At 30.9% G+C, this 25,414-nt stretch overlaps 3 protein-coding genes across 3 annotated transcripts in view; 1 reads left to right on the top strand and 2 right to left on the bottom strand.

Annotated features, from left to right (window-relative positions):
• The window catches only part of LOC145184785 (dynein axonemal heavy chain 3-like), a 63,206-nt gene extending 39,401 nt beyond the window's left edge, over positions 1 to 23,805 (bottom strand). Inside the window, exons 1-8 of the mRNA XM_090092839.1 lie at positions 23,769 to 23,805; positions 5,800 to 5,895; positions 5,254 to 5,349; positions 4,807 to 5,057; positions 4,102 to 4,216; positions 3,610 to 3,799; positions 876 to 951; positions 617 to 736 (exon numbers count right to left, since the gene is read on the bottom strand). Of these exons, the coding sequence (XP_089948965.1) occupies positions 617 to 736; positions 876 to 951; positions 3,610 to 3,799; positions 4,102 to 4,216; positions 4,807 to 5,057; positions 5,254 to 5,349; positions 5,800 to 5,808 (857 nt within the window). The 5' untranslated portion in view covers positions 5,809 to 5,895; positions 23,769 to 23,805. The remainder of the gene's footprint in view (positions 1 to 616; positions 737 to 875; positions 952 to 3,609; positions 3,800 to 4,101; positions 4,217 to 4,806; positions 5,058 to 5,253; positions 5,350 to 5,799; positions 5,896 to 23,768) is intronic.
• LOC149885565 (uncharacterized) lies at positions 15,540 to 16,325 on the bottom strand. The gene has a single exon (XM_090094210.1). It carries the CDS (start codon positions 16,323 to 16,325, stop codon positions 15,540 to 15,542), a length of 786 nt encoding a protein of 261 aa, XP_089950336.1.
• Positions 17,781 to 19,761, top strand: LOC149885564 (uncharacterized). Its single transcript, XM_090093679.1, has 2 exons — positions 17,781 to 18,682; positions 18,821 to 19,761. The coding sequence occupies exons 1-2, from the start codon at positions 17,904 to 17,906 to the stop codon at positions 19,617 to 19,619; spliced, it is 1,578 nt and encodes a 525-aa protein (XP_089949805.1). The 5' UTR covers positions 17,781 to 17,903; the 3' UTR covers positions 19,620 to 19,761.
• Positions 23,806 to 25,414: the final 1,609 nt, after the last annotated feature.

Below are 25,414 nucleotides of genomic sequence, written 5' to 3'. Positions count from 1 at the left end.
TCCAATAGAGAAATAAGAATTTCATTCAAGAACCCACTGTGTTCTTGAATTGTTTAATCCTTTTAGATTATCTCTGATTCCCAACCTGGCTACAATGGTTACAAGATTTAAGTATCTTACACAAACTGAAGATAACAATTACTGAAGCAAGGTCAGAATTTAATTATCAACAGCTAATTAAACTAAAATTGATAAATGGGAAATGTGATTACATGAAGAAAAGGAAAATGAGAAACACAAAAATTTATTTATTTAAGTTATATTTAGAGATAAAGTTGGTATGTTTTTAGATCTGCCAAAGTTGATGACCCTAGAATATCTTAAAATGGTAACACAGCTTGAAAGTTTTTTTACAATTCAGAAATCCAAATTGGTTAACTCTCATTAAAATACTTCATGTAATCTATTACAAATTGTCTCTTATGCTCATCAACTCCTGTCATTAATGCTTTACTATAAACCTTTGAACAACTCTAGGAAAAGAAAAAAGTTGAATAAAATTGTCCAGCTATATTTAAATGTAACCCACTAAGGATTGATAGGATTATTTATGACTAACAAACTATTTAACAGTTTTAAAAAAGGCTGCTTTATTGTTTTATTAAAATCCTCTCACTTTTGATACCAAAGATTTTGTAGCGCAACCATTACAGGATTGTTTTTCATTAAATGCTTCAGAATAAATTTCTTAGAAGATTGATAAACATTACTCCAAGGAACGGGTGCACGAAGACATCTTTAAAAAAAAAAAAATTTTCTGAACAGAACTTAAAAAAGAAATAACAAACTTGACTAACAACTTAACTAATAAAAATATTAAAAAAAAAAAAAAAAAAAAATAGAGAAAATGATTTAACATATATAAAAAATATTACTTTGAGAGATGAACAACTGGAAGTGATCCAATGTGCAATCTTTGACATTCTTTTTTGTCTTTTAAAATATAATCAACTAAAAATAAGAAATAAAATGCTTTATTTTAGTAGAATTTAATTAGAATAGATATAATGCTATGCAACAAAAAAAGAGATTAACCATGAAACATTAAAAATCTCCTTTATCTTATTATCTTAGTTGAAAATCCTAATGATTTGTAATAAACCCTTGTAAAGCATTAGAATGATGTACCATAAAATCTCCTTTATCTTATTATCTTAGTTGAAAATCCTAATGATTTGTAATAAACCCTTGTAAAGCATTAGAATGATGTACCATAAAGTGGAGTGATTTAGGATGGTGGGGTGACATGGGACAAACTTTATAATTTCTGGGAAAAATGCTGCACTATCAGCAACACATAACCTTTCTTTTTTATAAATTGAATTTCCTATTATTTTGGGTAATAAAAGTCACCATGTATATCAAAAAAATACTTTCTTCCACTTTTTAGTCAAGCTCGAGTTTTTAGCCAAGCCAAATAAAAAAAAGTGGATCATACCAAATATATCACATGAACCCTACAATGTGTACATAACATTGTAATATAATTCATTTCAAATGTGCATACAGTATTGATGTTGTACCATACTGAAGTTTTGTGCTTGCAGTGTGGGTGACTAACTATAGGTTTTTAAAAATTTTACATAATGCCCTATATTTTTATATTTTTGTTTTTTTTATAGGTTATACTATATCCTATGCTTCAAATTTTTTTTTTTTATGCTACACAAGTTCCTGTGTTTCTATTATTAAGTATACTAAAATGCTCTACTTGGCACAGGAGCAATAACAAATGCTGTCCTTGATTGTTTAAATAATTTTAGAAACTCTTGATGTGGGAAAAAGATCAATGCAAAAGGCAGAAAAAGTTACACCAGGTAAATATGTGTCCAATGACAAATTTTGTACTAATAGTAATGCTTTCAATAAAAGCATCAAAAAATAATAAACCCGCATTGAAAAGACAACAAAGATACCTAGCAATCATGAATCTAGCAAACATGAATCATGTGAAGACAAATCCTGTAAAGAAAACAAATCCTGTGTTGAAGACAAATTTAATCAAACAGTTAACAAATACCAAAATGATCCATTTGTTTTAGTGACTCATGATGGTGTATAACTCAACCATGGGCTAGCTAGTGAAGTCATGAAATAGTGTTGAAGTGGCCACAAGTAACTGACCGAATTTGGGATAAAGAAGCAGATATTATGACTGATTTTAGTACCAGAATCATATGGAACAATTCAAAAGGAGTCAATTTATGTTCAAAGATGGGATATGAAGGTGGCTTTCTTTAAATTATTTTTTTTTCAAAAATCATGTGTTAAAAACTAGAAACAAAAGATCTCAATACAATATCACAAAAAAAATATTCTTCAAAGACAAAATATGAAGTTGTTTTTCTATTTGTTAACTATATTTTATTGCATTTTAAGAAAAATATGTATGATATAAAAATGGCTTACATATATTCTGTGATATTTTCATATATATATGAAGGAGGCTTTTTATTTGCTAATTATATCCTGTCATATTTTTATGCATATTATGATTTTTTTCAAAAATATTAATTTGTCTTAAGTTGTCCCACAGTGGGGTGATTTGGAACGCACCATTCCTTTTAAAAATACCAAGGATGTTGAGGCACTCTGTAAAGTTTGAATTTAAGCTTAATTAATTAACTTACAAACTATTGTTACATTAAACATTAATAAATATCAAAATTACAGTGGTAATAAAAGAGTTGTAGTGAAAAAATATGAAAACTTGTTCCAAGTTGTCCAGTTTTATGGCAGTAAGTTTAAAGCAAACTATCAGCTTTTTTTGAAAGAGGTTTCTTAGATAAACTAAATGACAGTGCTTACATTTAAAAAGCTTAATCTTAGACTAAAAAATACACAATAATCACAATACAATTGCACTTTTTTTTTGACAATAAATGATTTTCTAAAATCAAAAAATAAACATTTTCTAAAAATTTACGATTTTTTGTGAACATTTTTTATTGTATTTACAATTTCTTGTGAATAATCCTCAATCACTTTTATTACCACAGTGCATATGTGTTTATGATAAACAATTTAAGTCTAATAATTCAGTCTAATAGTTAAAAAAAAAAGGAGTTTTGTAAGCTTAATAAAGATTTCTTGTGAATAATCGATTTCTTGTGAATAATCCTCAATCACTTTTATTACCACAGTGCATATGTGTTTATGATAAACAATTTAAGTCTAATAATTCAGTCTAATAGTTAAAAAAAAAGGAGTTTTGTAACCTTTATAAAGATAAAAAGCTAAAATAATAAAAAGATCATTTGCTAGCATTGTACCACAAAATTATTTTCAAATAAGACTTTTATAAGAAAACAATATTTTCCTTTAAAAAAAATAGTAGAAATAGTAGGGTAGAATAAGAAAATTCTATTTCAAAAAGTTCTTTTCTTGCATTTTGAGGATTTCTTAATCAACTCTGTTTTTGAATTAATGGGATATACAAAAAATGAAAACAAATCAGAGATTAACACTGGGAAATAAGTTTGCCTAACAGTGCCCCATATTTAATCAAAAAATTTATCTATGGGACATTATTTCATAATTAAAAGACATTTTATTGATATTTATTTATTTAACTGATAATCAAATAAAAAAAACTTTATGTAAACAAACCAATTGATTTCCTGCAACTATTTTCATGATCATAGAATACTTCTTGCTTCAGATTTCTGATAAGTTCATTGTATTTCAGCAAATCAAACTGTGCTAATAAACGTTCTGAAATAACTCTGTCAATCATTTCAGTGTCTTGAGGACATATATCATGTGAAGAAATACCATAGGAAATGTAGTAATAATAACGCTAAATTTATTTGCAAAAACATTAATTATTTGATATAAACAAAACATTTAACTGCATAATAGATTTCATTAAGTTTCTTAGGAATTGATGTTAAGAAAGAAAAAAACTATAAAAACAATGCTTGAATTTTCACACAAGTAAAAGAGAAGTAAAGCTAAAGAAAACAGAAGTTAAGTTAAGGAAAGTGAAAATTAAATTAAAGAAAGGCTGTTAGTAAATAGTGGTTCCTTTTAGAACATCACAAACCATATATTACAAATATTACAGAAAATACAGAAAAACTAATTTAATGAATCACCAACCTGAAGATCTTGATTGTTTGGCTCTATGTAGTTTTGAAATTTTTTCAAATGGTTTTCATTGATAACTTTTAACTGATGATTAGGGGTTAGTGGTCGACTTGAAGTAATAGCTTCCCTTCAATAATTACAATAAAAGAGAATTTCTCAGAATTCTAAATCTATTGAATATAAATTCTATGCTTTTAGTTCTTTTATTTAAGAAATATAGAAGTCCACTTTAGTGAAATTCATTTGAATAATAAATAATATTTAAAATTCAACTAATTGAAATTATTTATCATAAATTCTTTTTTTTTTCCAAAATTAGATTTTAAAATTTTTATTTTTACATATAGTTGTTAATTGTAAGCATATTCAATGTTTTAGTAAAAATTACTTGTAAAGAGTAATTATGGCTTTATGAGAAAGCACTTGATTTGTAATACAAGAGGTCATGGAGAATGGAGAATGTATCCAGTTATATTAGAAGTAAATTCACTACCTTTAAGCTATATAAGGAGTATAAAGTAAAACTAAAGACATAGAAGTTAAAGTTTAAAAAGTTAACACTAATATTCAACAAAGAATTATATTCAAAACTGTTGACATTTAGTAGTTTCCCTATCAATTCTAATGGTAGAGAGAAAGAAAAATACTTTATAATACTACAATTTATGTTTAGTCAAGAAAAACATTTGAGTAAAAATATATTAAAAACTTTCTCACTCATCAATGTCTTTTTGTTCATTAGTCAAGTATTTTTCCTTTTTCTTTCGGGCACCTTCAGAGCTGTGACTTTTATGATTAATATGAAAATTTTGCATTTCCCCTATTTTGAGATTTTGTACAGCTGGAGAATAGTTATTTGCAATTGATTCACTTGGTGTGCGGTGATAAAGCATTTCCTTATAAGGAGCAGCTCGAGTCCATGAGTTTCCTTTTAATATTGGAGGATACTTACTATGCTTGTTTACAATCTAATTGAAAAAAAAATCAGTAGAAAGAAAGTTTTATTTTAGCAATTCTTATTATTAGCACATCTCAATATCAATTATCATCAAATAAAAGGTTTATTCTTCTTTTTTAAATATGGAGCAACAGCATTTCAAATTAGTTAACATTAGTAAAAGATTAACTTTTTCAAAAAAAAAATTAAATCTAAGAGCACACTACCTTGTAAAGGTCTGATTCAATTACATTTTTAGGCAGCAACGGAAGTTCAGGCAATCCTCTAGGTTGGGAGCATGCAAATACAGGTATGTTTTCATCCTAGAATAAATTAGCCATAAATTTTACTAATTATTTATTTTGGTCAAGTTAGCAACTAATTACTTTTTTAAATACATCAAAAGGGGGCTAGAAGCATTTTTTCTATCAGAACTGATTGTAATAAAAAAAGGGTTTTTCACTATCTTTGTGTAACTCCATTTCAATTCTTTACATATAGACTATTTTTATAAAGTCTTTTATGATAATTTTTTCTACATAATTTTTCATGATACTGCATTTTATGATAATGTCATGACCATTTATTAAGTTTAGAACACCGTGTTATCCAATGATAGTTAAAAGTAATAATTGCCTAATTGCACATACCTGCATATATATATATATATATATATATATATATATATATATATATATATATATATATATATATATATATATATATATTGCAAATGTATATTTTCATTTAATTGAGCTTTTTACACTAATTACCTTTTCCATTATAACATTTAAAATAGAAGAAAGCGCAACTGATAGATATTCTTCATAATATTTTTTCCTTTTTTTTTTTTTTTTTTTTTTCTTTATCTAAAAGAAAATAAATACCACCTCTAATATAAGATGTTAGTTAACAGCATATTACTCTTTAATAGGTTGTTTAAAGCACAGATATATTTATTTCAAATTGGCAAATGAAAGATGCCGATGTAACATAATTATATAAAAATTGATTTCAAAATACTATTTAGATAAGATATACAAAAATTTTATTGTGTTAAAGCAATATAATTTGTTTTCAAAAAAATTTGTTGTGGTCCTAACATAAATAGTTGTTATAGTAACAATCAGTATGTTTTAAGGAAATACGAAAACTACGGTTATAAAGTGTCAAAAATACGGCCGTTTTTAAGCCATTTCTTTTTTATGGTGCAGTTTGTTTGCGACAGGGTGGCAAATCAGCGTCTGTAAGGTTTATTTTTTTTTAAAAAAAATTTCGTTTTTAACATGTTAATAGTATTTAATATTCCCGCTTGACTTTTAATTTTTTTCACCCAGAAATTTGGCTATGTTAATAGTTTTTTTATTTTAATTAGTTACTTATCTTACACTTATCTGCAACTATGTAGATGTTCCTAGGTACAATTACCGAAATTCTATAAATTATATCCATGTAAACATATCTTTACAACCAACCACATTGACGATTTTAAAATACTATTAGCATCTTTTGAGAACTTGTCTTACATCATTAAGATGACTTAATCTAACCTGCTGGATAAAGGTAGGTTTATATGGTGATTTAGATGATTTGTATCTCTTTACGCGCTAAAACTAAAAAGGGTGGGGCTTTGATGTATATTAAGTCTAGCTTAAACTTTAACTTTAGCACTGACTTGATCCTGGTTAAATAAAGAACTCGAATCTATATTTATTGAAGTAATAAATGCTGGTTGTTTATTTTGTCATCCATCAATTTTTCCTTCCGATTTTGTTGATCACTACTTAGATCCTCTGCAAATGTTCATATAGCAACTCTTTCTTTCCTGTTACTTTCAATGCAATTGTTAGAGTATTTTTTTTCCTATCAGTAAAGCTCGTTTTTTGTACTCTGGAAACTTTATGTACTGAAAGTAAACTGTGCATTCTGAAATTGTTTTGATTCTACTGAAAGATATGTTGAACCATCTTACACAATAATTACTACAAAAACATCTCATAGTATTTTGTATAGATTTGTTTATTTAATTTTTTCATACTTTGTACCTATAACTGGCGTGAAGTGATACACATATCTCACTCTACCTCACTATCTCAGTTAACATCATTTTATAATTACACAGCCAATTAAATAATTTTTTCAAGTTTTGAAAATGTCTAGGAAGTAAGTTCACCTTTCAGGGGCTAAGGCTCATGAGCCTACTTAAACAAACAACTTGAAAATGGCCTTCGAGGCATGTAAAACTAAAAAAAATGAGCCTTCGTAATGCAGCGGAGGAGTTCAGTGATAAAATGGAGATTTGGAAAGCATTGAAAAGAAAAAAATCCAAGGGTCATTTGGAGGACAAACCACATTCACTGCACTAGAGGAATCATCTTTAAAATGTACCATATATTATGCCTAAAGTAGCGCGGTACTTATTGCATCATACTATATATTGTATTAAATACAGCAAATATTGCTTGAAGTATACTGATATTCTTTTTTCAGATAAATTCATCAGTGTCAGTGAGTGGGGCGTTCCTCTGACCTTCATTCATAAGAGGCTTGTTGTCAAAAGCTACTTACACACCTTAGAACGAAAAGTCTAAAAGTTTATTAACAATATAGCTGGACCTGACTGGGTTGTTTCTAAAAAGATATAAAAAAGATCTGAAAAATTGAATTACAGAAAATATAAAAAGCTGTAGGGCAGCTGTTTTTTCGATACCATTAATAGGTATTTTGATAATTTTGAAGATAGTCTCACAAGTGTCCAGCCATCAAGTTTAGTGAATTATGATGAAACGAACCTGACAGATGACCTAGGACAGAAGAATGTTATTTGTGGTAGAAACATAAGCACCCAGAATGTATCACACAATTGGAAAAAACATCAACATCCCTGATGTTTGCATGTACAAATGGTAGATTGCTACTTGTTTACGTTGTTTTTAAAGCATTTTGAGTCATCGAATGTAGGTGAGCCAAAAGGCATTCGATATGAAAATACATTACCTGGGTGGTTCAATCAAAAGAATTTTGAAGAGTAGTTTCTAAAAGTATCTAAAAACTCAACCCTCACCACAAGCTCTAATTGGTGACAATCTAGCCAGTCACTTTTAATGTACAGTCATTGCTGCCTGTAATAAAAATTAAATTAGATTTTTGAGTTTACCCAAAAACACCAACCATTTGTCCCAGCCTCTTGACTACTCCTTTTTTCACCCACTAAAATTGTGAGTGGCGGAAAATAATGTCTGAATGAAGAAACCACCCGAGAAAAAAAAACCGGCTAATCCTGTTAAGTACTTAATAAGTTTCCTTCTAAAACTTAGTAAGTTCCTAACGAGTACTTACTAGGAACTTAGTAGGATTAGCAAGTTTTAGTAGGAAACTTAGTAGGATTAGCAAGTTTTAGTATACTAAAACTTGCTAATCCTACTAAGTTTCCTACTAAAACTTGCTAATCCTAATATGAAATTAACTAAAAAAACTATTAACTTAACTATTAACTAAAACTATACTTTTAGTTAACAGATTAGTTAGTAGTTTTTTCAGTTAATTTCATATTTTATTTAGGTTTTATTGAATTATTTGAGTAAAGATTTCATATTTATATTAGCAGGGTTATTTCTCAAGAAATATGTATGTTTAAGTAAAAATGTAAATATAACTACTTTTCAGATTTTACTTAAACATGGATAATTCTTGAAAAAATAACCCAACAAATCTAATTTAACTAGTTGCCTTAGCAATGAGGACGCTTATTTATAAAACAAAAATAAAAACAACAAATAATAAAGTGTTAGGTTGTTTAACTTAAACATTTAGAAAAATACAATAAATAGCAATGGTCAGTTCTTTTGGTAATATCGCAGGTGCCAGTGGAATAATTGCACCCATAAGATTTGTCTTGATCTTTTATAACTGAAACTTATTAAGTACTTAACAGGATTAGCCGGTTTTTTTTTCTCGGGTATAATATGAAAGGTATAGATTGTTTGGAATTGTAGCCGTTGCTATCATCTTTGCAACTTCAACTTTAAGTTCAAAATAAGTTTAGTGATTTCTTCATAACCGGTAATTTGTCATAAATGAAATCATGTCATAGCTTTTAGTTAATCCATTAATAGGCAAATTGAGTTTTGATCATAAAGTTACTTTTTTCCGGAATAAAACAGGCTTTTTGTTACGAATGGCACCGAAAATAACGAAAAGCGAAACGCTGTTGCTTAATCATTGGCATTCAAAACAAGGTAAGATACTCCTCATTTTTCAGCCATTTTTTTCAGCCGTTTTTTCCATTTAAACACTTCAAAATTTTCCATTCGTCACTGAAAGTAACTTTTTACCAAACATTTACAAAACAACGCAACCTATCATTACATCACTTACATCGTCTTGATCAATCGGTCACACACAAAAATGTTTTTCTAAGTGTTGTTTATAATCTCATTTTTCGTTTCTTTAACTCGTTTCTTATTGCCTCATTGCGCATGCACCAACACCTCGTAAATTGTCGGTGTTTAAATATCTGTCTGATGGTACGAATTTAAGTTAAGTTTGAAAGGAACCGTAATAATAATGAACTTAAACTGCTTTAAGATTAATAACAGCATGGAGAATACAGCATTGTATCATGAGTTTTGAATGTGATAGCAACTAAGGTAAGCGACGTGTAATGTTTAAAAAAAAACTAAATGGTAAAAACAGATGACGAACCTTCTGCCATACTTTTTTTTAATTCAATGAGACTTTTTTTTTTTAGAAACTAAAAACTCAAAAATTTACTACATGATGAATTCATCATCAAACTTTTATTCAAAGATATTATTTTATTTTTTTAAATTTATTTTATTCAAAGAAATAATATTACGCAAAAAAAAGTAAATGTGTTAATCTTAAAAAATATAATCTCATAGATTTGACATGTTATGGAAAGAACGTTGGTAGCAGAAAAAAAGTTGATGGCAGATATTCGAATATTTAAACATTATGATGGTACAAATGCTTTTGACGGGGCGTGGTGCACAGTTAGAAATCAACCACTGCTAGATACTTTTGACATTTCAAATGTTTTTATCGTCGATGCAGTAGAGCTGCTACTTCTGAGGGAAAACTTGTAACTATTTTTGCAATACCGACGAACTTGCGGTGAAAGCAATATATAGATTACTGCATCTGTCAATAAAGAAAAGTAGTTACATACAAACACATACCAAGCAAAGGCTTTAGATAAACTTTGATTGTTGTTTTTAACTAAAATGATATCGGGAATCATCACTGTTACAATGAACGTCAACAAAATGCTCGCCGACAGCATTAATCCTTTTGTTTTCCTTTCGTGGCTTTGATTTGAACGAATAGATCTCCTTTGCTTTTGGGAAATAATTAAAGCGTTGGTGTGAACATAGGTTGATTTTACAATTATGAATGCATCAATCGTCATATAAATTACGTTGCACATATATGCAAGTTTTCCTCTTAAATATATTCTCATTAAACTTCCAATTAAAACAGCGAAAACCCACATAACCAATGTTGTAATAGCGGTTTTCTTTTGTGACCAGAAGCATGCGTATTTATGAACTAGTTTTATATGAAATAGTCTGTCTAACACGAGCCATAAAGTTGCTAAGTAAGTGCCTATCACAAAAGTTGCGACGAAGGAGTCTGCAATTACATACTTAAGTTTAACATTAACTCCCTCCTCAGTTACATGGAGAGCAGCAACCTTAAGTTTAACATTAACTCCTCCATTGTAATCTCCATCTTTGCTAACTGTATCAGTTTTGCTTATCAATGTTAAAGAGTTGATAATTGTATAAGTAAAGCTTAAACAACAGTTGAAGACGCAGAGGTTGATTATTATCCATCGCTGCGTTTTATCCATTCTAGATTTTTTTGACTTTGTCAATAAAATTAAGGCGGTATTTATTATTATTCCAACGAAACCAAACGTATACACAAAAATGAATAAATTGCCAAGGTTAGCCATTATTCTTGTACAATAAAGCAAGCAGGTGAAGATTTACAACACATGCAGGAATAGGTATCGGAAGAACTATGAACAATTTTCAAAAGTAACTTTAATTGGTTCATAGTTAAAGCAGTAAAAAAGGTTTTTATCTTACTTCATTTTATAGCAAGGTCTATATAATCACTACATCCACGTGTGTTGTTATTCATTTCAATATTTACAAAATCTGGATTGATAATAACAGTGTAGAGCTTAAGACTCTTTTTCTATTAACTAACATAATTTCACATTACTATAATATACTTGCTATTATAACAGCAATATTACATATTTAAATTAGAGACTAAAATTTACAGTTTTTTTAAGCAGAAAGTAAAAAAGAGTTTTTTAAAGAATCTTTCATATATATTATGGAATTTACATTTCGATTATTGTTTTTATTTAAAGGTATTTCTAACTCCAACAATCTTTAAAAGGTTTAAAATCTAAATGTTTTCATGATTTTAAATTAAATTAAAACTTTTTGCTTTTTTTGTTTTTGTTTTGTAGAAAATAAAAAGAGCTTTCATTTGATAGCAGTTTTTACAAATTTTTACAAATTTTATTTTAAATTTACAAACTTCATTTTTAAATTCAACTGTAATTAAATTTGGATTTTTCATTTTTTGTGTTTTATTGAAAATAAGAATAAATAGCTTTCAAAAGATAGCAGTCTTTACAATTTTAATAAATGGAAAAAGTAAAGTAAAAAATTAAGAATATATAAAGAACTTTCATTTGATAGTAGTCTTAAAAAAAGAACAACCAAATCACAGGGCACATGCGAGATTTGATTTAGATGTGTCAGGCCATTCTTTGTTTACGAGTAAGGTAGTGTTAATGTGCCAGTGTTTTTTTATTACGGGAAAAAGTCAGCTATAGCAGTGATTGATTTCTTGGTTTTGATCTGTATACAAAAATAAATCCATGAACAACTATTGGAATGAGGATGCTTCCCCTTCACTTTCAACTGTATACAATTGGCTGACTCAGTTAAAACGTGGTTTCAGAAACCTTGAAGATCAACGATTAAAAATGCCTGAAAAAGCTGAGGCTCTAGGCTTCTCAAATGACCGGGTTGGTGATACGCAACATAAAGAATTTAAGATGAAAAGACTTCCTGCAAGATGGGTCCCGCTTTTGCGATCAATTGATCAAGAACGTGTTCAAATGCTTGTTTATAAAGATTGTTTGGATTGTTTTAAGCAAAATAAGATGGGTATTTTAGCGTCGTTTACAACTGCTGAGGAAGCAATAATTGAAACATTAGCATGAAGGTAGTGGAAGTATATCAAAGAAAACAAACATTGTTCCGTCAGGTTATGGCTTTTTTTTAAGATTACAAAGGAGTTTTGCTGTTAAACTATTTTCAGAGGTAAAAAACTTATTACGTAATTTATTACGTAAACTCATTCTGAATACAAAGCTTTTAGATAAATTAACTGAAAAAAAATTGTATGTTTTGACCAGAGTTTTTGAAGGAAAATATCGTTATTCATTAAAAAAAAACCTTTGTGAGCAGATGTCACAAAAAAAGAAACATGCCTATTGTTAGCGATCAACCTCTTTGCGTCTACTCCACAAAACAGAGCAACGCTTCGTCCAACGTTTTCGTCAATGTTTAGATGAAAAAAACTGCATGTTTTGACCAGAGTTAGCGGAGAGAAAAACTGTTGTTCATCAAAAAAAAACCTATTGTGAGTGATATCACAAAAAGCAACATGCAATGTTAGCGGTCAACCTCTTTGCGCCCACTCGACAAAACTGAACAGCGTTTCGCCCGTTTTAGAGACACCCTAAGAATTATATCAATTGAGAACTTGACGTTAATTTCTCGTATGCAAATAAATTTACAGTATTAAAAAATGGGGAGAAAATTTATTATTTAGTTAAAGTCAATTTTTGTAAAGACTGCAGCAATAAGATGATCTGTTTTTCCCTTTCTGTAAACATTACGGGGATTTTTGTCAGTGATGAGATTTGAGTTTAAACTGTAAACACCAAAAATTAAGAGTTTAGAATGATTTTTCGATCCCCAAGAAAATATTGGAAAATTTGATAATACTGATTAAATAAGTATTGCGTGAACTTTTCTCGACTGTTGTTTTTTTTTTCTTTCTCAGCCAGATTTACGGCTGAGAAAGAAATAATCGATGGTCGAAATATTGACTGGTAGTGGTGAAATATTGACTAAAAAATAAAACTGCTGTAATGAAAAAAAGGGCTCTCATGCTGAAATTTAGCCATTTTTTGCTCATGCACTTCATTAAACATTAGTATATGTAATTTTTAAAAAACAAGATGATTATAACCAAAATGTTAATGACAAAGATTTTGATGATTTAAAAAGATAAAAATTAATACTTTCATTGATGATAACGAAATTGAAAGCAAAGTTATTTAACAATTAGTGTGAAAAGAGGTTACGGGTCTTAGTTAGAATATTAATTTTAGCTTTTAAATGATCACACCTCTAAAAACTGACATTAATTTAAAGATGATTTAGGGCAAGAGCTAGTACTTATTTTGAATTCTAAAACTAGTTGAAGTTCGATGTTAGTTAAGTATCAGAGATTTATTAAAATTAGAAAAGCAGTTATTAAATCTCTTGGATTTAAAAAATTAATGGTAACTGATGATGAACTTAAAGTAAATGAAAACTTAGTCAAAAACCATTTATCTTTGGTTCTAGAATGACTTACAGAAGAGAAGCTACGGTGTTGAGAGCAGAAAAAAACGTCATTTTTTGAAAAAAATGTCAGTTTAAGGTTAAAAAGGAGTTAAGATGCTGTGATTAAAAGAATAGCTTTTAGAAGGAAAAGAGATCTTTTTTACAATGATTTTCTGATAATCTTGATCTGATAATGTTGATAGTAACAATATTACCAAATATAAGTCATTTGTATCTAGATTAGAAAAATCTGTCGAAAAGGAAAAAAAAACAAAGCTCTTGAGATAACTCAACCCTAAAGAAAGAGATTTGTTTGAAGTTACTCACAAAAGATATTTTAATTTGGAAATGCTTTATAATGTCCTTTTGACTATTTGTCCCCACCCCCACCCCCCCACCCCCAAAACAAAAAAAAACAACTTTAAAATTGTGTACTGGACACCATACCCACATGTAGGGAATATTTTTTTAAAAACTGGGAACGATACTAAATTTACCGTCTTGAGAAAAAGTCCAGCATTCCACAACAGTTGTATATTTTATGCTTTAAAATGAAAGCCTTCCAGTATTTATTTAGTTCATAACCAACCCTAGTATGATGCAATTTGATATGTTAAATAGGAAGACATTTGTAGTTGATTCTCGAAAAAATGGACTCACAACGTTATTAGGCCGGGTGAATAAAAATGAGCAATTGCTTTTATTCAGTAGTTGGTCAGCTTTACGTTAATAAAAACTTCAACAACTTTACTTAAATTTTTATTCACGTAAAATTGAGCAATTACTAAGTAAATTGCTTACCTTTACACGAATAAAAATATGAAGAAAACTTCTGAAGTTTTTATTCACGTAAAGCTGACCAATTACTGTGTAAAAGCAGTTGCTCATTTTTATTCACCCGGCCTATTGGATTGTACGCCTCGATTGTTTCCTCTTTTGCAAACATATTTCGAAATCATAAATGGGTAAAACTGAAGCGTATGAATTAAAATTAAAAAAAAAAAAAAACTTAATTTTCCATCGACTTTTTCTGATTTTCTTAATATTTACCTCAAATCTTTTAATGTTTTTCCATACTCTTTATTGCATTTTCAAAATGTAAGTGGTTGACAGCAATTCAAAGTCTCTCTAGCCTCAGTTTATTATATATAATGATTGCAATAATTTTCAAAAAATTAAAATTTAAAAAAATGAAACTCAGTTCATTAGTTTACTTTCTAAAACCTTTCTGTTAACCAGTTTTTTACAAAAGACTTTTTTGCAGTTCCCTTTGGTCAAATAAAGTTTATTTACAATTTCATTATCTATAACGGTTACATCATAAAATCACGTGTCTTCTAAAAATTATGCCCATTTGGATTATCATATTTAAAGATATTAACTAAAATATATCAAAATTTAAAAAAACACACAAGATAATGTTTTTATTACATATTCTCTATTATCCTCTTTTATAAATCAATTTAACAATATTGCGAAGAATTAAAAAAAATAATCACTTTAAAAGCTAATCATTGCTTTAAACGCCCTTTTATCTTAAGAGGTCTTCAGGTTATTGCAGACCAATCATGTTAACCACTGAGCAGCCTAGTACCATCAGCAGCTGCTGTACTCAGATAAAAATCGCATTCAAGTTCGCAGCATGGTTGTGTAATTTTCCGTTTGTTTTTTTTTTTTGTTTTTTTTTTTTTGCTTTTCTTACCCCAACTTTAATTTACTTTTCAAGGAAAACTGAATAACAAGTGAAAATCATAATGTTCTTTTAGTAAGGGTTATGGTATAATTCTAGTCAATATAAGTTGTATTGAGAATATAAATATTGATTCGTTCATCAGGCTTTGTTAAAACAACGTACCTTCTCGTAATAATCGTCCCTCTGTTACTAACGCCTCATCTTCAGTAAAGCCCAAAGAAATCAACAACTTGCTGAGTGCTGAAGTCCAACGCGTCCAGTTAAAAATTTGTGCTACAAAGTTGTATATTTTACGAATTAAGTCTAATGCATTGCTTTTTATGATTCGCATTGGAGAATTAAGTGAGTACTTTAGAATTTCATCGATAACTTTCTTTTTCGATTCCTCTCGCATCTCACTATAAAATTGTTCAATTTGTTTATTTGTAGATATTGCGCAAGTTGTACCAACAACGGCTTTAAATTTCATCTTATATTTTTCAAGGGCTTCTTTATTTTCACAATTGTTTGGCCATGCCGACAGAGAACTTTCACACTCACAACCAGTAACTACCAGAATGACCGGAACAGTTCCCGCTGCCAGATGATTTACAAACAAGTCATACTGACGCTCTATTGCTGCATCAATTCTTCCACATCGTATAACCATAACTAGTAAGTTAAAGCCCTCTTTGTTATTTAAGACTAAGTTGATTAGATTTGATATTGCTTTCTTTGAAGTTACAGTGCCAGATGACCCTTCATTCAAACCAGCCGTATCAATAAAAACGAAGCTAACATTTCCTAGCTTAACTGGCTGATATTTTGTTGAATCGAATGTGCATCCCAATGCGCCACTACTTGTTTCATGTACTTCGCCGGTAAGCATATTGAGTAAGGATGTCTTTCCAACTCCACTAGATCCAAAAACCAGCACCTTTTTAACATCACCCATTGCAGGAAACTGTGAAGCGATTCAATCCAAATTAGATGCTTTTATTTTGCAAGGATTTTAGAAAATAAAAATAAAAAGAGAAAAAATTTTACAAGTTATAAGTATAATTTAAAGTAAACTTCGAGTCGAAATTTTTCACTCGCGTGATAAATTAAAGTGCAATATGAAAGTTAAAGTACATATATTCAAAAATACTAAAGTAAATAACTTAAAATATATATGAAATTACGTTTATGACCAATACATGCAAAAGGTTCATTTGAAACTAAAATGCAAGCCAACGTTTTTGTAAACCAACAAACTTGGTTTAAAATCTTGTTTACAAGTTAGAACTTATTAGCACTTGCAAATTATACGTTAAGAAGTAACCAATAACTTTTCTCTTCCCACGTTTTTTAATCAACATCATACTTTCTGGGCACAACACTTCTAGGAACGGGCTTTAAGATATCGGCGCCATTCTTAATTTACAATGAAGCCGAAAGTTATCATATGTTGGTTTATAATCTTGTTTACTCTTGCCATAAATGTATCGTATTTATTTCCATATGGACCCCGTTATGCAATAGGGAACCAACCAACGTTTACAATATTTCAATATAATTTAAAAAAACAGTTTTAAAACTAAACGTAATTTCAGTTTTGCAATCTGAAATTATTATCAAATACATTCACAGCCTCTTGCTAATGTGACTATAAGTAGGATACTGTTATAAATATTTATAATTAGCCTTTTTTCTAATTAATGTTTCATTTTTTAAAAAAATATTGGTTGGTTACCTAATGCATTACGGGGTCCATATCTTTCTTTAAAAAGACTCATTTTAGGTTAAACAACACTTAATTGTTCACATTTTCCTTAAAAATATGGTATTTCGTCACTGGTAACCCACAGTTGCCCACAGTTACCCACAGTTACCCATAGCAATTGCTCAAGCTTACTTCGTTTAAATGGATGTATTTTAATTGAACAAGTAGGTTACGAAGTTAGTGAAATGAGACACTTTTGATGCCGAAGACTGTTTTTTAACTCGGCTGAAAGCAATTAAAGTATTTAGCATAAACCGATCGTTCGTTTTATGACTAAAACTACGTTTCTAAGTTTAGATATTGTATTATATAATATATTATATATGCCTGAGCATAAAAACAAATGCAATGCTTGAGTATGAACTAATTGTGGAGGAATTTCTAGATGCAACATGAAATAAATAGGGAACAAATTCGTGTTATTTTGTTTATTTTTTTAGTCTTAGCTTAATTATTACTAAGCTAGAAATTCAAATAAAGCGATACCTCAAAAGTGATATATTCAGATTTATCAATATTGATATTTTTTTCTTAATCGCATATCAGCCTTTACATCAATAAGTTAATGCTTCAAAGGGGGTGTTATGAGAATGTTTAAAAATAAGCTACTTTCACTTTTCTTTTAAATCAGAGGTTCAGATAGATGAAATCTTAAATAAATAAATGCAAAGATATATGCACATGCACAAGTATCTAATTTTTTATATATATAAATTAGCGTTTGTTCTTGCTCAAACATTTGTTTGATTTGTTTCAGAAAGCTCAATCATGTCATATGCAAAAAGAGTTCTGATATTTGGCTCTAGTGGTGTTGGAAAGACATCCCTTCTAAATAGTGTAACTGGAGAAAATCATAACACAACTAGCAGAGCCACGGGATGCACATTTGAAACAACGTACTACAAACCGGTTACATTTGGAGATGATACTTATGAATTCGTTGATACGGTTGGTTTGAACGAAGGATTGTTTGGTACACTTTCTAAAAAAAAAGCAATATCAAACCTAATTAATCTAATCATACGCAACAAAAGCGGATTTAATTTGCTAGTCATGGTTATTAAATGTGGAAGAATTGAAGAAGCAACCGAGCACCAGTACAAACTGTTTGTTAAACAACTGGCAGGCAGCAGTGTACCAGTCATTTTGGTAGTGACACACTGCGAAAACGAGGAATCTATTTCAGCGTGGACTGAAAACAGTTTCAACAAATCTGCTCTTGCCAAGTATGCAATGAGTTTTTCAGCTGTTGTAGGAACAACTTCTGCTTATTCTCAGAATCCAGTTTTGGATTCCTTTTTTGAAAAAATGCGAACGGAATCCAAAGAGAAGTTCCTCATCGCCGTCAAGCAATGCTCGCTCGCATCCTCACAGAGGATTGTTGGTCAAAGTCCCGCGTTCTTGTTTCAAAGAATTTTTAGTTTTCTTGCTCAGCTAATGAACTTGTCGTCTTGGGATGGAGCAGTCTCCACCGTGTTGACATCTTCTGGTTTTAGTACTAACGAAGCCGAGGAAATAGAGCAAGAATTTACCAAGGCTGAAGAAAAGTAATTTCTTTTTAATAAATACCTCTTCCTTAAATACTTATTAACGTTAGCTGAGAAGGTGATTTTTATTTATGATTTATAAAGGGCAGTTGATTTTCTTCTTTTGTTTTTAGTCATGGCTTTTATTTTTCCTTCTAGAAGCCTTCCTGCAATTACAAACACCAAAAGAGTGCTGATCTTTGGATCAGATGGTGTCGGAAAGACGTCCCTGCTAAACAGTTTTACTGGTGATAACCAAACCACATGTACCAATTCAAAACAGTTCACGTTTAAAGCAACATACTTCAAAGAAGCTGTACTTCAGAATGTCATCTTTGAATTTGTTGAAGTTGCTGGTTTTAGTGAGACATCATTGGAAACTGAACATGGCAAGTTTGCAATGTTAAACTTATTAGATCTATTTTTAAGGAACAAAAAAGGCTTTAATTTGCTAGTCATGGTTGTCAAAAGCGATAGTACTGACGAAGTGATCAAGTCTCAGTATGAAATATTCGTTCAGCAACTTGCACGCAAAAGGATTCCTGTCATTTTGGCAGTGACATGTTGTAGGCAAAATGTTGGCAACTCTGCTACAGATAAAACAAAACCTTCCCTTCAAAGATATGCTGAGTATTTTGAAGCTGTAGTTGAAATCAACTTTTACAAAACTCAAAGTCCAACAGGGCAACCAGAACGTTTATCATTGTTCGAAGAATCGAAAATCAAATTTCAAGATGCAATCCAACATTGTTCCATTGAATCTCCTATAAAAGTTGAACCTAGTGGTTCAAATGAAGCTGACGAAGTCTACAAGCATTTTTCCAAAATGTTTCGTTGGGATAGTTTGCCTGGTTCAGAGACCTTATTATGTAACTTCTTAGATTTCAATGATATATCAGTATTTGAAAACGATATTAAAGAGGAAAATGAAAACAGTTTTGAGGAAAAGCTGGTATGAGCAAGTTAAGTTTATAAAAATGTTGTAGTTTTTACAAGATCCATATATAAACTAAGACGTATACAATATTTAAGTTGTATACAATATATGCGATGTATACCATATTGTAAGACCAATTTTTTTTCACAATGCGTAAGTTTAAAACTTCCCGTAAAATTTCAATGTGTTGTTATTTTATCAGCGCAAAAACAACTTGCTGCATTTTTCTAGTTTAGTTCATTGATTTTAAATGAAGTCTATGTTCATTTATTGGTGACTGAAAGTAAAAGTTGTTAGGCTTTCAGTCAGCTAAAATAATGTTCATGAATTGCGTTAGGAGAACCCAATGTTATTTAACTTACAGGTGTTTAAAAGCACTTTGTGTACATTTATAAGCAGTATTTTAAAAGCACTTTGCGTACTTTTATGCCCATTTGAATCTTTAATAAGTAAACTATCATTTAATGAAAGGCTACAGTTAATTACATCAGCCCCAATTTCAGAAATAAACTGATCAAGGAATTTCATTTGAAAGCCTTATTTAGGTTCTTCTGTTAAAGGTAACTTTTGTGGTGAAACCGTCTATAAAGACAATATTTTACTTATATCTATAGTTGACATTTTACAGTAGGATAGTAGTATAGTAGTAGTATATTGTAGTATATATTTTGTTACAACAAAAGTAAAAATAGTTGACAAAATACAAATCATAGATTATCAGATTACAGTTAGTTTTTGTGAAGCTCATATTGCAGCTTTCACTAAGGAAAGCTGCGAGCTGTAGTTACATTAGAGCTTATCGAGGTTCGCTTTAAAACTGTTGACAGTTGAAGAACTGATTACTTTAACTGGTAACATGTTCCGTGCCTTGACAATGCGATTGTTGAAAAAGTGGAAACCAGCTAAATTGTTGCTGTACTTCTCACGGTGAAGTCTTTCTCTGTGATTTGCTCTTGGTGGAATTGTGATGAGGGAAAAGTGCCAGTTGACTATGTCGATGTTATTAATAATTTTATGCTTTTGGATGAGGTCACCTCTTTTACGACGTTCAACTAAAGATAGGCGAAATTGTAAACATCTGGACTTGTAGTCTAACTTTTTCAGTTTGTCTGGTGTTTTTGTGGCTCTGCGCTATATTAATTCAATAGTTTGTTCAAGAAGCATCACGAGATCGGAAAGTGTGTTTTAGGATGCTTAGCATTTGATTTTCTTTACATAAGGCAATGATGGATTGGGTTTCTACTTTAAGATCATTGGTAACTTAAATTCCCAAGTCACGCTCAGAGGTGGTTGCTTCCAATGTAGTTCGAGTCGTTATTGAACAAGGGCCTAATTCATCCATTGAGTACTTGAAAGGAGTTATTTTTTTTTGACCAAAGTGCATGACCTTGCATTTCTTTGCGCTTAACTCCATGAGCCAAGATTTAGTCCAATTAACAATTGGTCAATATCTGATTGGAGTTGAGCAGCAAGTGAGTTGAAATTCTTAGGATTTTAGTGTCATCAGCATAGATCTTATAACTGTTTTCTTTGCTTATTACATCCGGCAGATCATTGATGAAAATGACAAATAATATTTGACCCAAGGCTGATCCTTGCGGAACTCCACTTGTTACAGGTAACCAATTCGATTAAGTGTTACCAAGGATGACTCTTTGAGACCTGCTGAGTAGAAAAGCTTTCATAGAATTGAGAAGAGTGCCTTCAATTCCGTACATTTTTAGTTTGTATAGCATTCGTTGATGTGGAAAATCCAGAAATACCACGTCAACTGGTAGCTTTCTGGCTATATTTCTAGTCAAGAAATCGATTGTTTCAAGGAGATTTGTAACGCATGCTTTTTTTTTAAAAAATCCATGTTGACTATTTGATAAAAGATTGTTGAATTTCACCATTGTCAAATGACTTTTGAAAGATGAGAGTAAGTGGAGAAAACATCGAGGTTGAACAAAAGCGTAAAACGTGAGGACTGATATTGTCTACACCAAGTGATTTAGATATGTCTAGTGCTGAGAGTTCCATAAGAATAGCCAGAGTATCGAAAGATATGTTATTGAGGATTATGTTAGTTCTACGATCAAAACGGGAAAGATTGTCATTGGATGGCTCTTTGCTGAAAACTGATTGAATTTGATTGTTAAGTGAATTGGCTATTGTAATTTTGTCAGAGCTAATGATCTGACTGGAACTGGTGATTCGCATAGATGAGATCGATTTATTACAGAGCGTTTACTATTTATGTATGAAAACAGTCTTTATTTGGGTTACGCTTATCATTGGCAAGGGGAATTTCGAAGGATTTTAGAGAAGAACGACTTAATTTTTCAACGAGCTTTCTAGTTTCTCTATATTCCACAACCAGGGATGTGATTTTCCATTTTGAACTGACGTTACGAGCCTAGAGCGATTTTTTAAGTCGAATAAGAGATAAAAGTTCTTTTGCTAGCCATGGTTATTTTTTGGGGGATTGTTTGTTCGGCATACGAGGGATGCATTGATGACAACATTCATTGTATTTGTTGAGCTAAAGTTGGTAACATTGTTCTACGTTTAAGTCTAAAAATAGATGACCAGTCAACCTTATTGAATTCTTTGTTGATTTTTTTGTAATTACCAAGCTTGTATATAAATTAAGAGATGTTGAAATGTGATAGTTTACACTGGAAGCCAGTTTGTAATGCCAGGTGATAGAACAATCATATTGATCAGACAAACTGAGTGGAGGACCGATGTTAATTTCACTAGCACGATCAGGAGTCACATATTATGAGATCAAGAGTGTTTATCATAGGGCGATTAGCAGGTTTGAAAGTAGGGACAGTGACGATTTGGTGAAGATGACAATCTTGAAAGAGAGAGACAAATGAAGATCTGAGACCAATTTTACTAGAGGAAAAGACTGAATTGGAAGTCAAAGTAATCTCTGGGAAATTGAAATCACCGGCGATGATGATACCATTGTATTTTTTGGTTGATGCTAAAGTTTTGGCATGGAAAATAGCACTTGAAATCTCTAAGAAGGTTTCGATACCAGAGGATGGAGGTCTATAAATGTTGCCTAGGAGTAGAGTTTCATTCAGAAGCTTTAGTTCGACCCATAATTGTTCTGAATGGTGACGAGTAAAATCTTTGTGTAGTAGGGATTTCTCTATTTTGTTTGAGATGATTTTATTGTTTGTGTATATAGCTACATCTCCGATTTGGTTGCAACGGTCTTAACGATAGAAGTTGTAGTTCGGAAGAAAGGGAGTTGATTGGTCATTGAACCATGTCTCGGTGATAAAAATAATGTCAAAAGAGTTGTTTTCTGCAATTAAGGACAGTTCGATGAGTTTTATAGAATTGAGGGAGGTTGCATTGGTGTAGAAGCACGAAAGATGAGATAATTTAATGGAAGAGCTGGCCTTGTTAAGCAATGAATTAGTGAGATGTTGAGAGCGACTAAATGGCTTCAGCAGCTGATTTCCATTTGAGGAATGGGTTTCTTTCTCTTCCATTGATGTTGACTGTTTTGGATGTGTCAATGCATTTGACTTTTTCGCTGCGGATGATAAATCGAAAGGGTTTGTTAAGTAAATCTTTTGCCAATAACTCTGCATTTTCGGTAGCACGGCTTTTTGTTTAAGTTGTTGATTGTTTCTTGATTGAGAGATGTACGGTCTGGGCGAATGTAGACAGATTTTAATTTGTCTATTGAGGCAAGTTGCTTTGCATTAGATAAAAGATCATTGTGGTGCTCTTTCGAGTCAAACTCAACAGTGATCAATTCATTTGCCTTTTGAACCGTGCTTGACTGCGCTTGCCCAGTTAAGAGTTGTGGTTAAGCTCGGAGATGCTGAGTTTGACTGTTGGGGAAAGGTTTGCTTTTAGAGTGATATTTTCTTTTTCAAGAGTAGATACGCGGGTGTGAAGTATGCTGACTGTGGCTATTAGTTTTGATATCATAGTATCAAGCATTTGAGAAGCAGCTGAATGGTTACCTTGACCTAGGCCTGGCTAGTTGGCTGCTAGATCTGAAAGTTGGTTGGTTGAATAAGGTGTGCTCATTATCACCAATGATTGACAAATTGCTTAATCTGATGTTTTATATTTGATAAGAAGGCTACCATTCTGAATAATAGTGGATTATCTCTTGGTCGAGAACTTATTTAAGTTTATTTATTAGTTAACCTTAATACACAATGACAAAATTGTAGTATGTGTTTTTTCTGTCATAAATGTCCGTTTTCTCTCGCCATAAATTCTTTTTTTAAACCATCATTTGATTAAATTCGGCGTTTCTCTTTAATTAGGAGCGGCGTAGAAAGTTTGAAGACCATTAGTTTGATGAATTTTTTAAAACTCACTTAGTTAATTGCTATTGCTATATATAACTTAAGAAACTTAAACATTAATCGTTGCGAATAAAATTTCGCTTTTTATTTTCTTCAAACAAAAGTCGTTCTTATATATATGGTTACGTTGATTGTGTTTAATGACGCAGCCTTTATGTTCACCGCCATAGTTTCAATTTTTAATTCGACTGATAATACTTGATGTTCTTACATGAATAAATTGCTAGGTTTATTTAAATCTTTTTCAGATAAAAAGCTTTCCTATAATTCTACTATTGTTGCATTATTGCGTATATCTATCCGTTTTGTAATAAGGCAAGCAAACTTAACTGCACTTTTTTTACTTAAATTTCTGTTGAGCAAAATGCGTTCGATTTTTTTTTCCATTTATCAGTATTACTTAAAAGTTAAAAAACATTTGGATTGTTTGGACGTCTTTCTTTTAGATGAAAAAGTATTCCGAATTTTAGATCTTCACTTTGTCCAGTATTTCGGTCAGTTTGTTAATCCAACTGCGTCGGTCAAAAAATTCCAAACTCCGTCTGAATTTAAAAAAAAACATTTGGATTGTTTGGACGTCTTTCTTTTAGATGAAAAAGTATTCCGAATTTTAGATCTTCACTTTGTCCAGTATTTCGGTTAGTTTGTTAATCCATCTGCGTCAGTCAAAATTTCCGAACTCTGTCGGAATTTCAAAAAAAAAACTTTTACAAGCCAGTATTCCTTTTTGAAATTTTTAAAAAATTACGTTGGCTTCGAAATTTCTGGTTGGCTTTCTTACTAGCCTTTTTTCCCCCATCGTTTCTTATCTGCGAATACTGGCGTTGTCGGTGCTTGTATTACAGAGGTTTGGTTTTCCAGACTCAATTCTCTTATCAACGCCACCTTCGTTCACAACTGTACAATTCTGATTATTTTGTCCCTTAGAAGCTCGTTTAAGAAAATCCACGAGACAATAGCACAATTGATTTCCATGAAAACGATACCACCTTATCAGAAAGTAAGCGTAGCATGTTTTTTAGTTGGCCGAGAAAGCTAATTGCTCGTTGAACTTAGTAGGCTTTCAGCCCGATGATAGATGAAAACCATGCCGAGCTCGCTTCGACAACCGAGGCTTTACAATCATTTGTAATACATTCGCTTTTTGTGACTTTAAATGGCCTAATTTTAAGCTGAGGTGAGTTTAAGCTGAGCGAGGGGCTATGCAGGTAGTAAGCGAGAGGACAGAATTTATTCCCCGATTGTCACCCAATGTGATGCTTTCCCCTATTTATAGGTTTTTATACAAGATTAGCCTTTCCTCTAACACTGAACTGTAATTAGTAAGACTTGACCAATTCGCCCTCATGCCTTCACCCCCAATCATTGGTACGCTGGAACAAGGTGGCTCCTTATTTTTGCTGCCGCAATCTTTTGACGGACATTCACAGCAGAGGGATGGTGATCCGTAATTCAGGTGACGGGCATCATATTTAGCCGAGA

This window comes from Hydra viridissima, unplaced genomic scaffold, assembly GCF_058129835.1.
Source record: "Hydra viridissima isolate aposymbiotic clone 2 unplaced genomic scaffold, HvirCarnegie_v1 scaffold_7, whole genome shotgun sequence".
In the NCBI taxonomy this organism is placed as follows: Eukaryota; Metazoa; Cnidaria; class Hydrozoa; order Anthoathecata; family Hydridae; genus Hydra; species Hydra viridissima.
Note: the sequence above shows the minus strand (reverse complement) of the source record. Positions and strands in the feature narration are given on the sequence as shown.

Coding starts and splice junctions, on each gene's coding strand:
- LOC149885565 (XM_090094210.1), bottom strand. CDS start 16,325: ATGGGTGATGTTAAAAAGGTGCTGGTTTTTGGATCTAGTGGAGTTGGA.
- LOC149885564 (XM_090093679.1), top strand. CDS start 17,904: ATGTCATATGCAAAAAGAGTTCTGATATTTGGCTCTAGTGGTGTTGGA. Junction 18,683..18,820: donor TTTACCAAGGCTGAAGAAAA/GTAATTTCTTTT, acceptor TTTTCCTTCTAG/AAGCCTTCCTGCAATTACAA.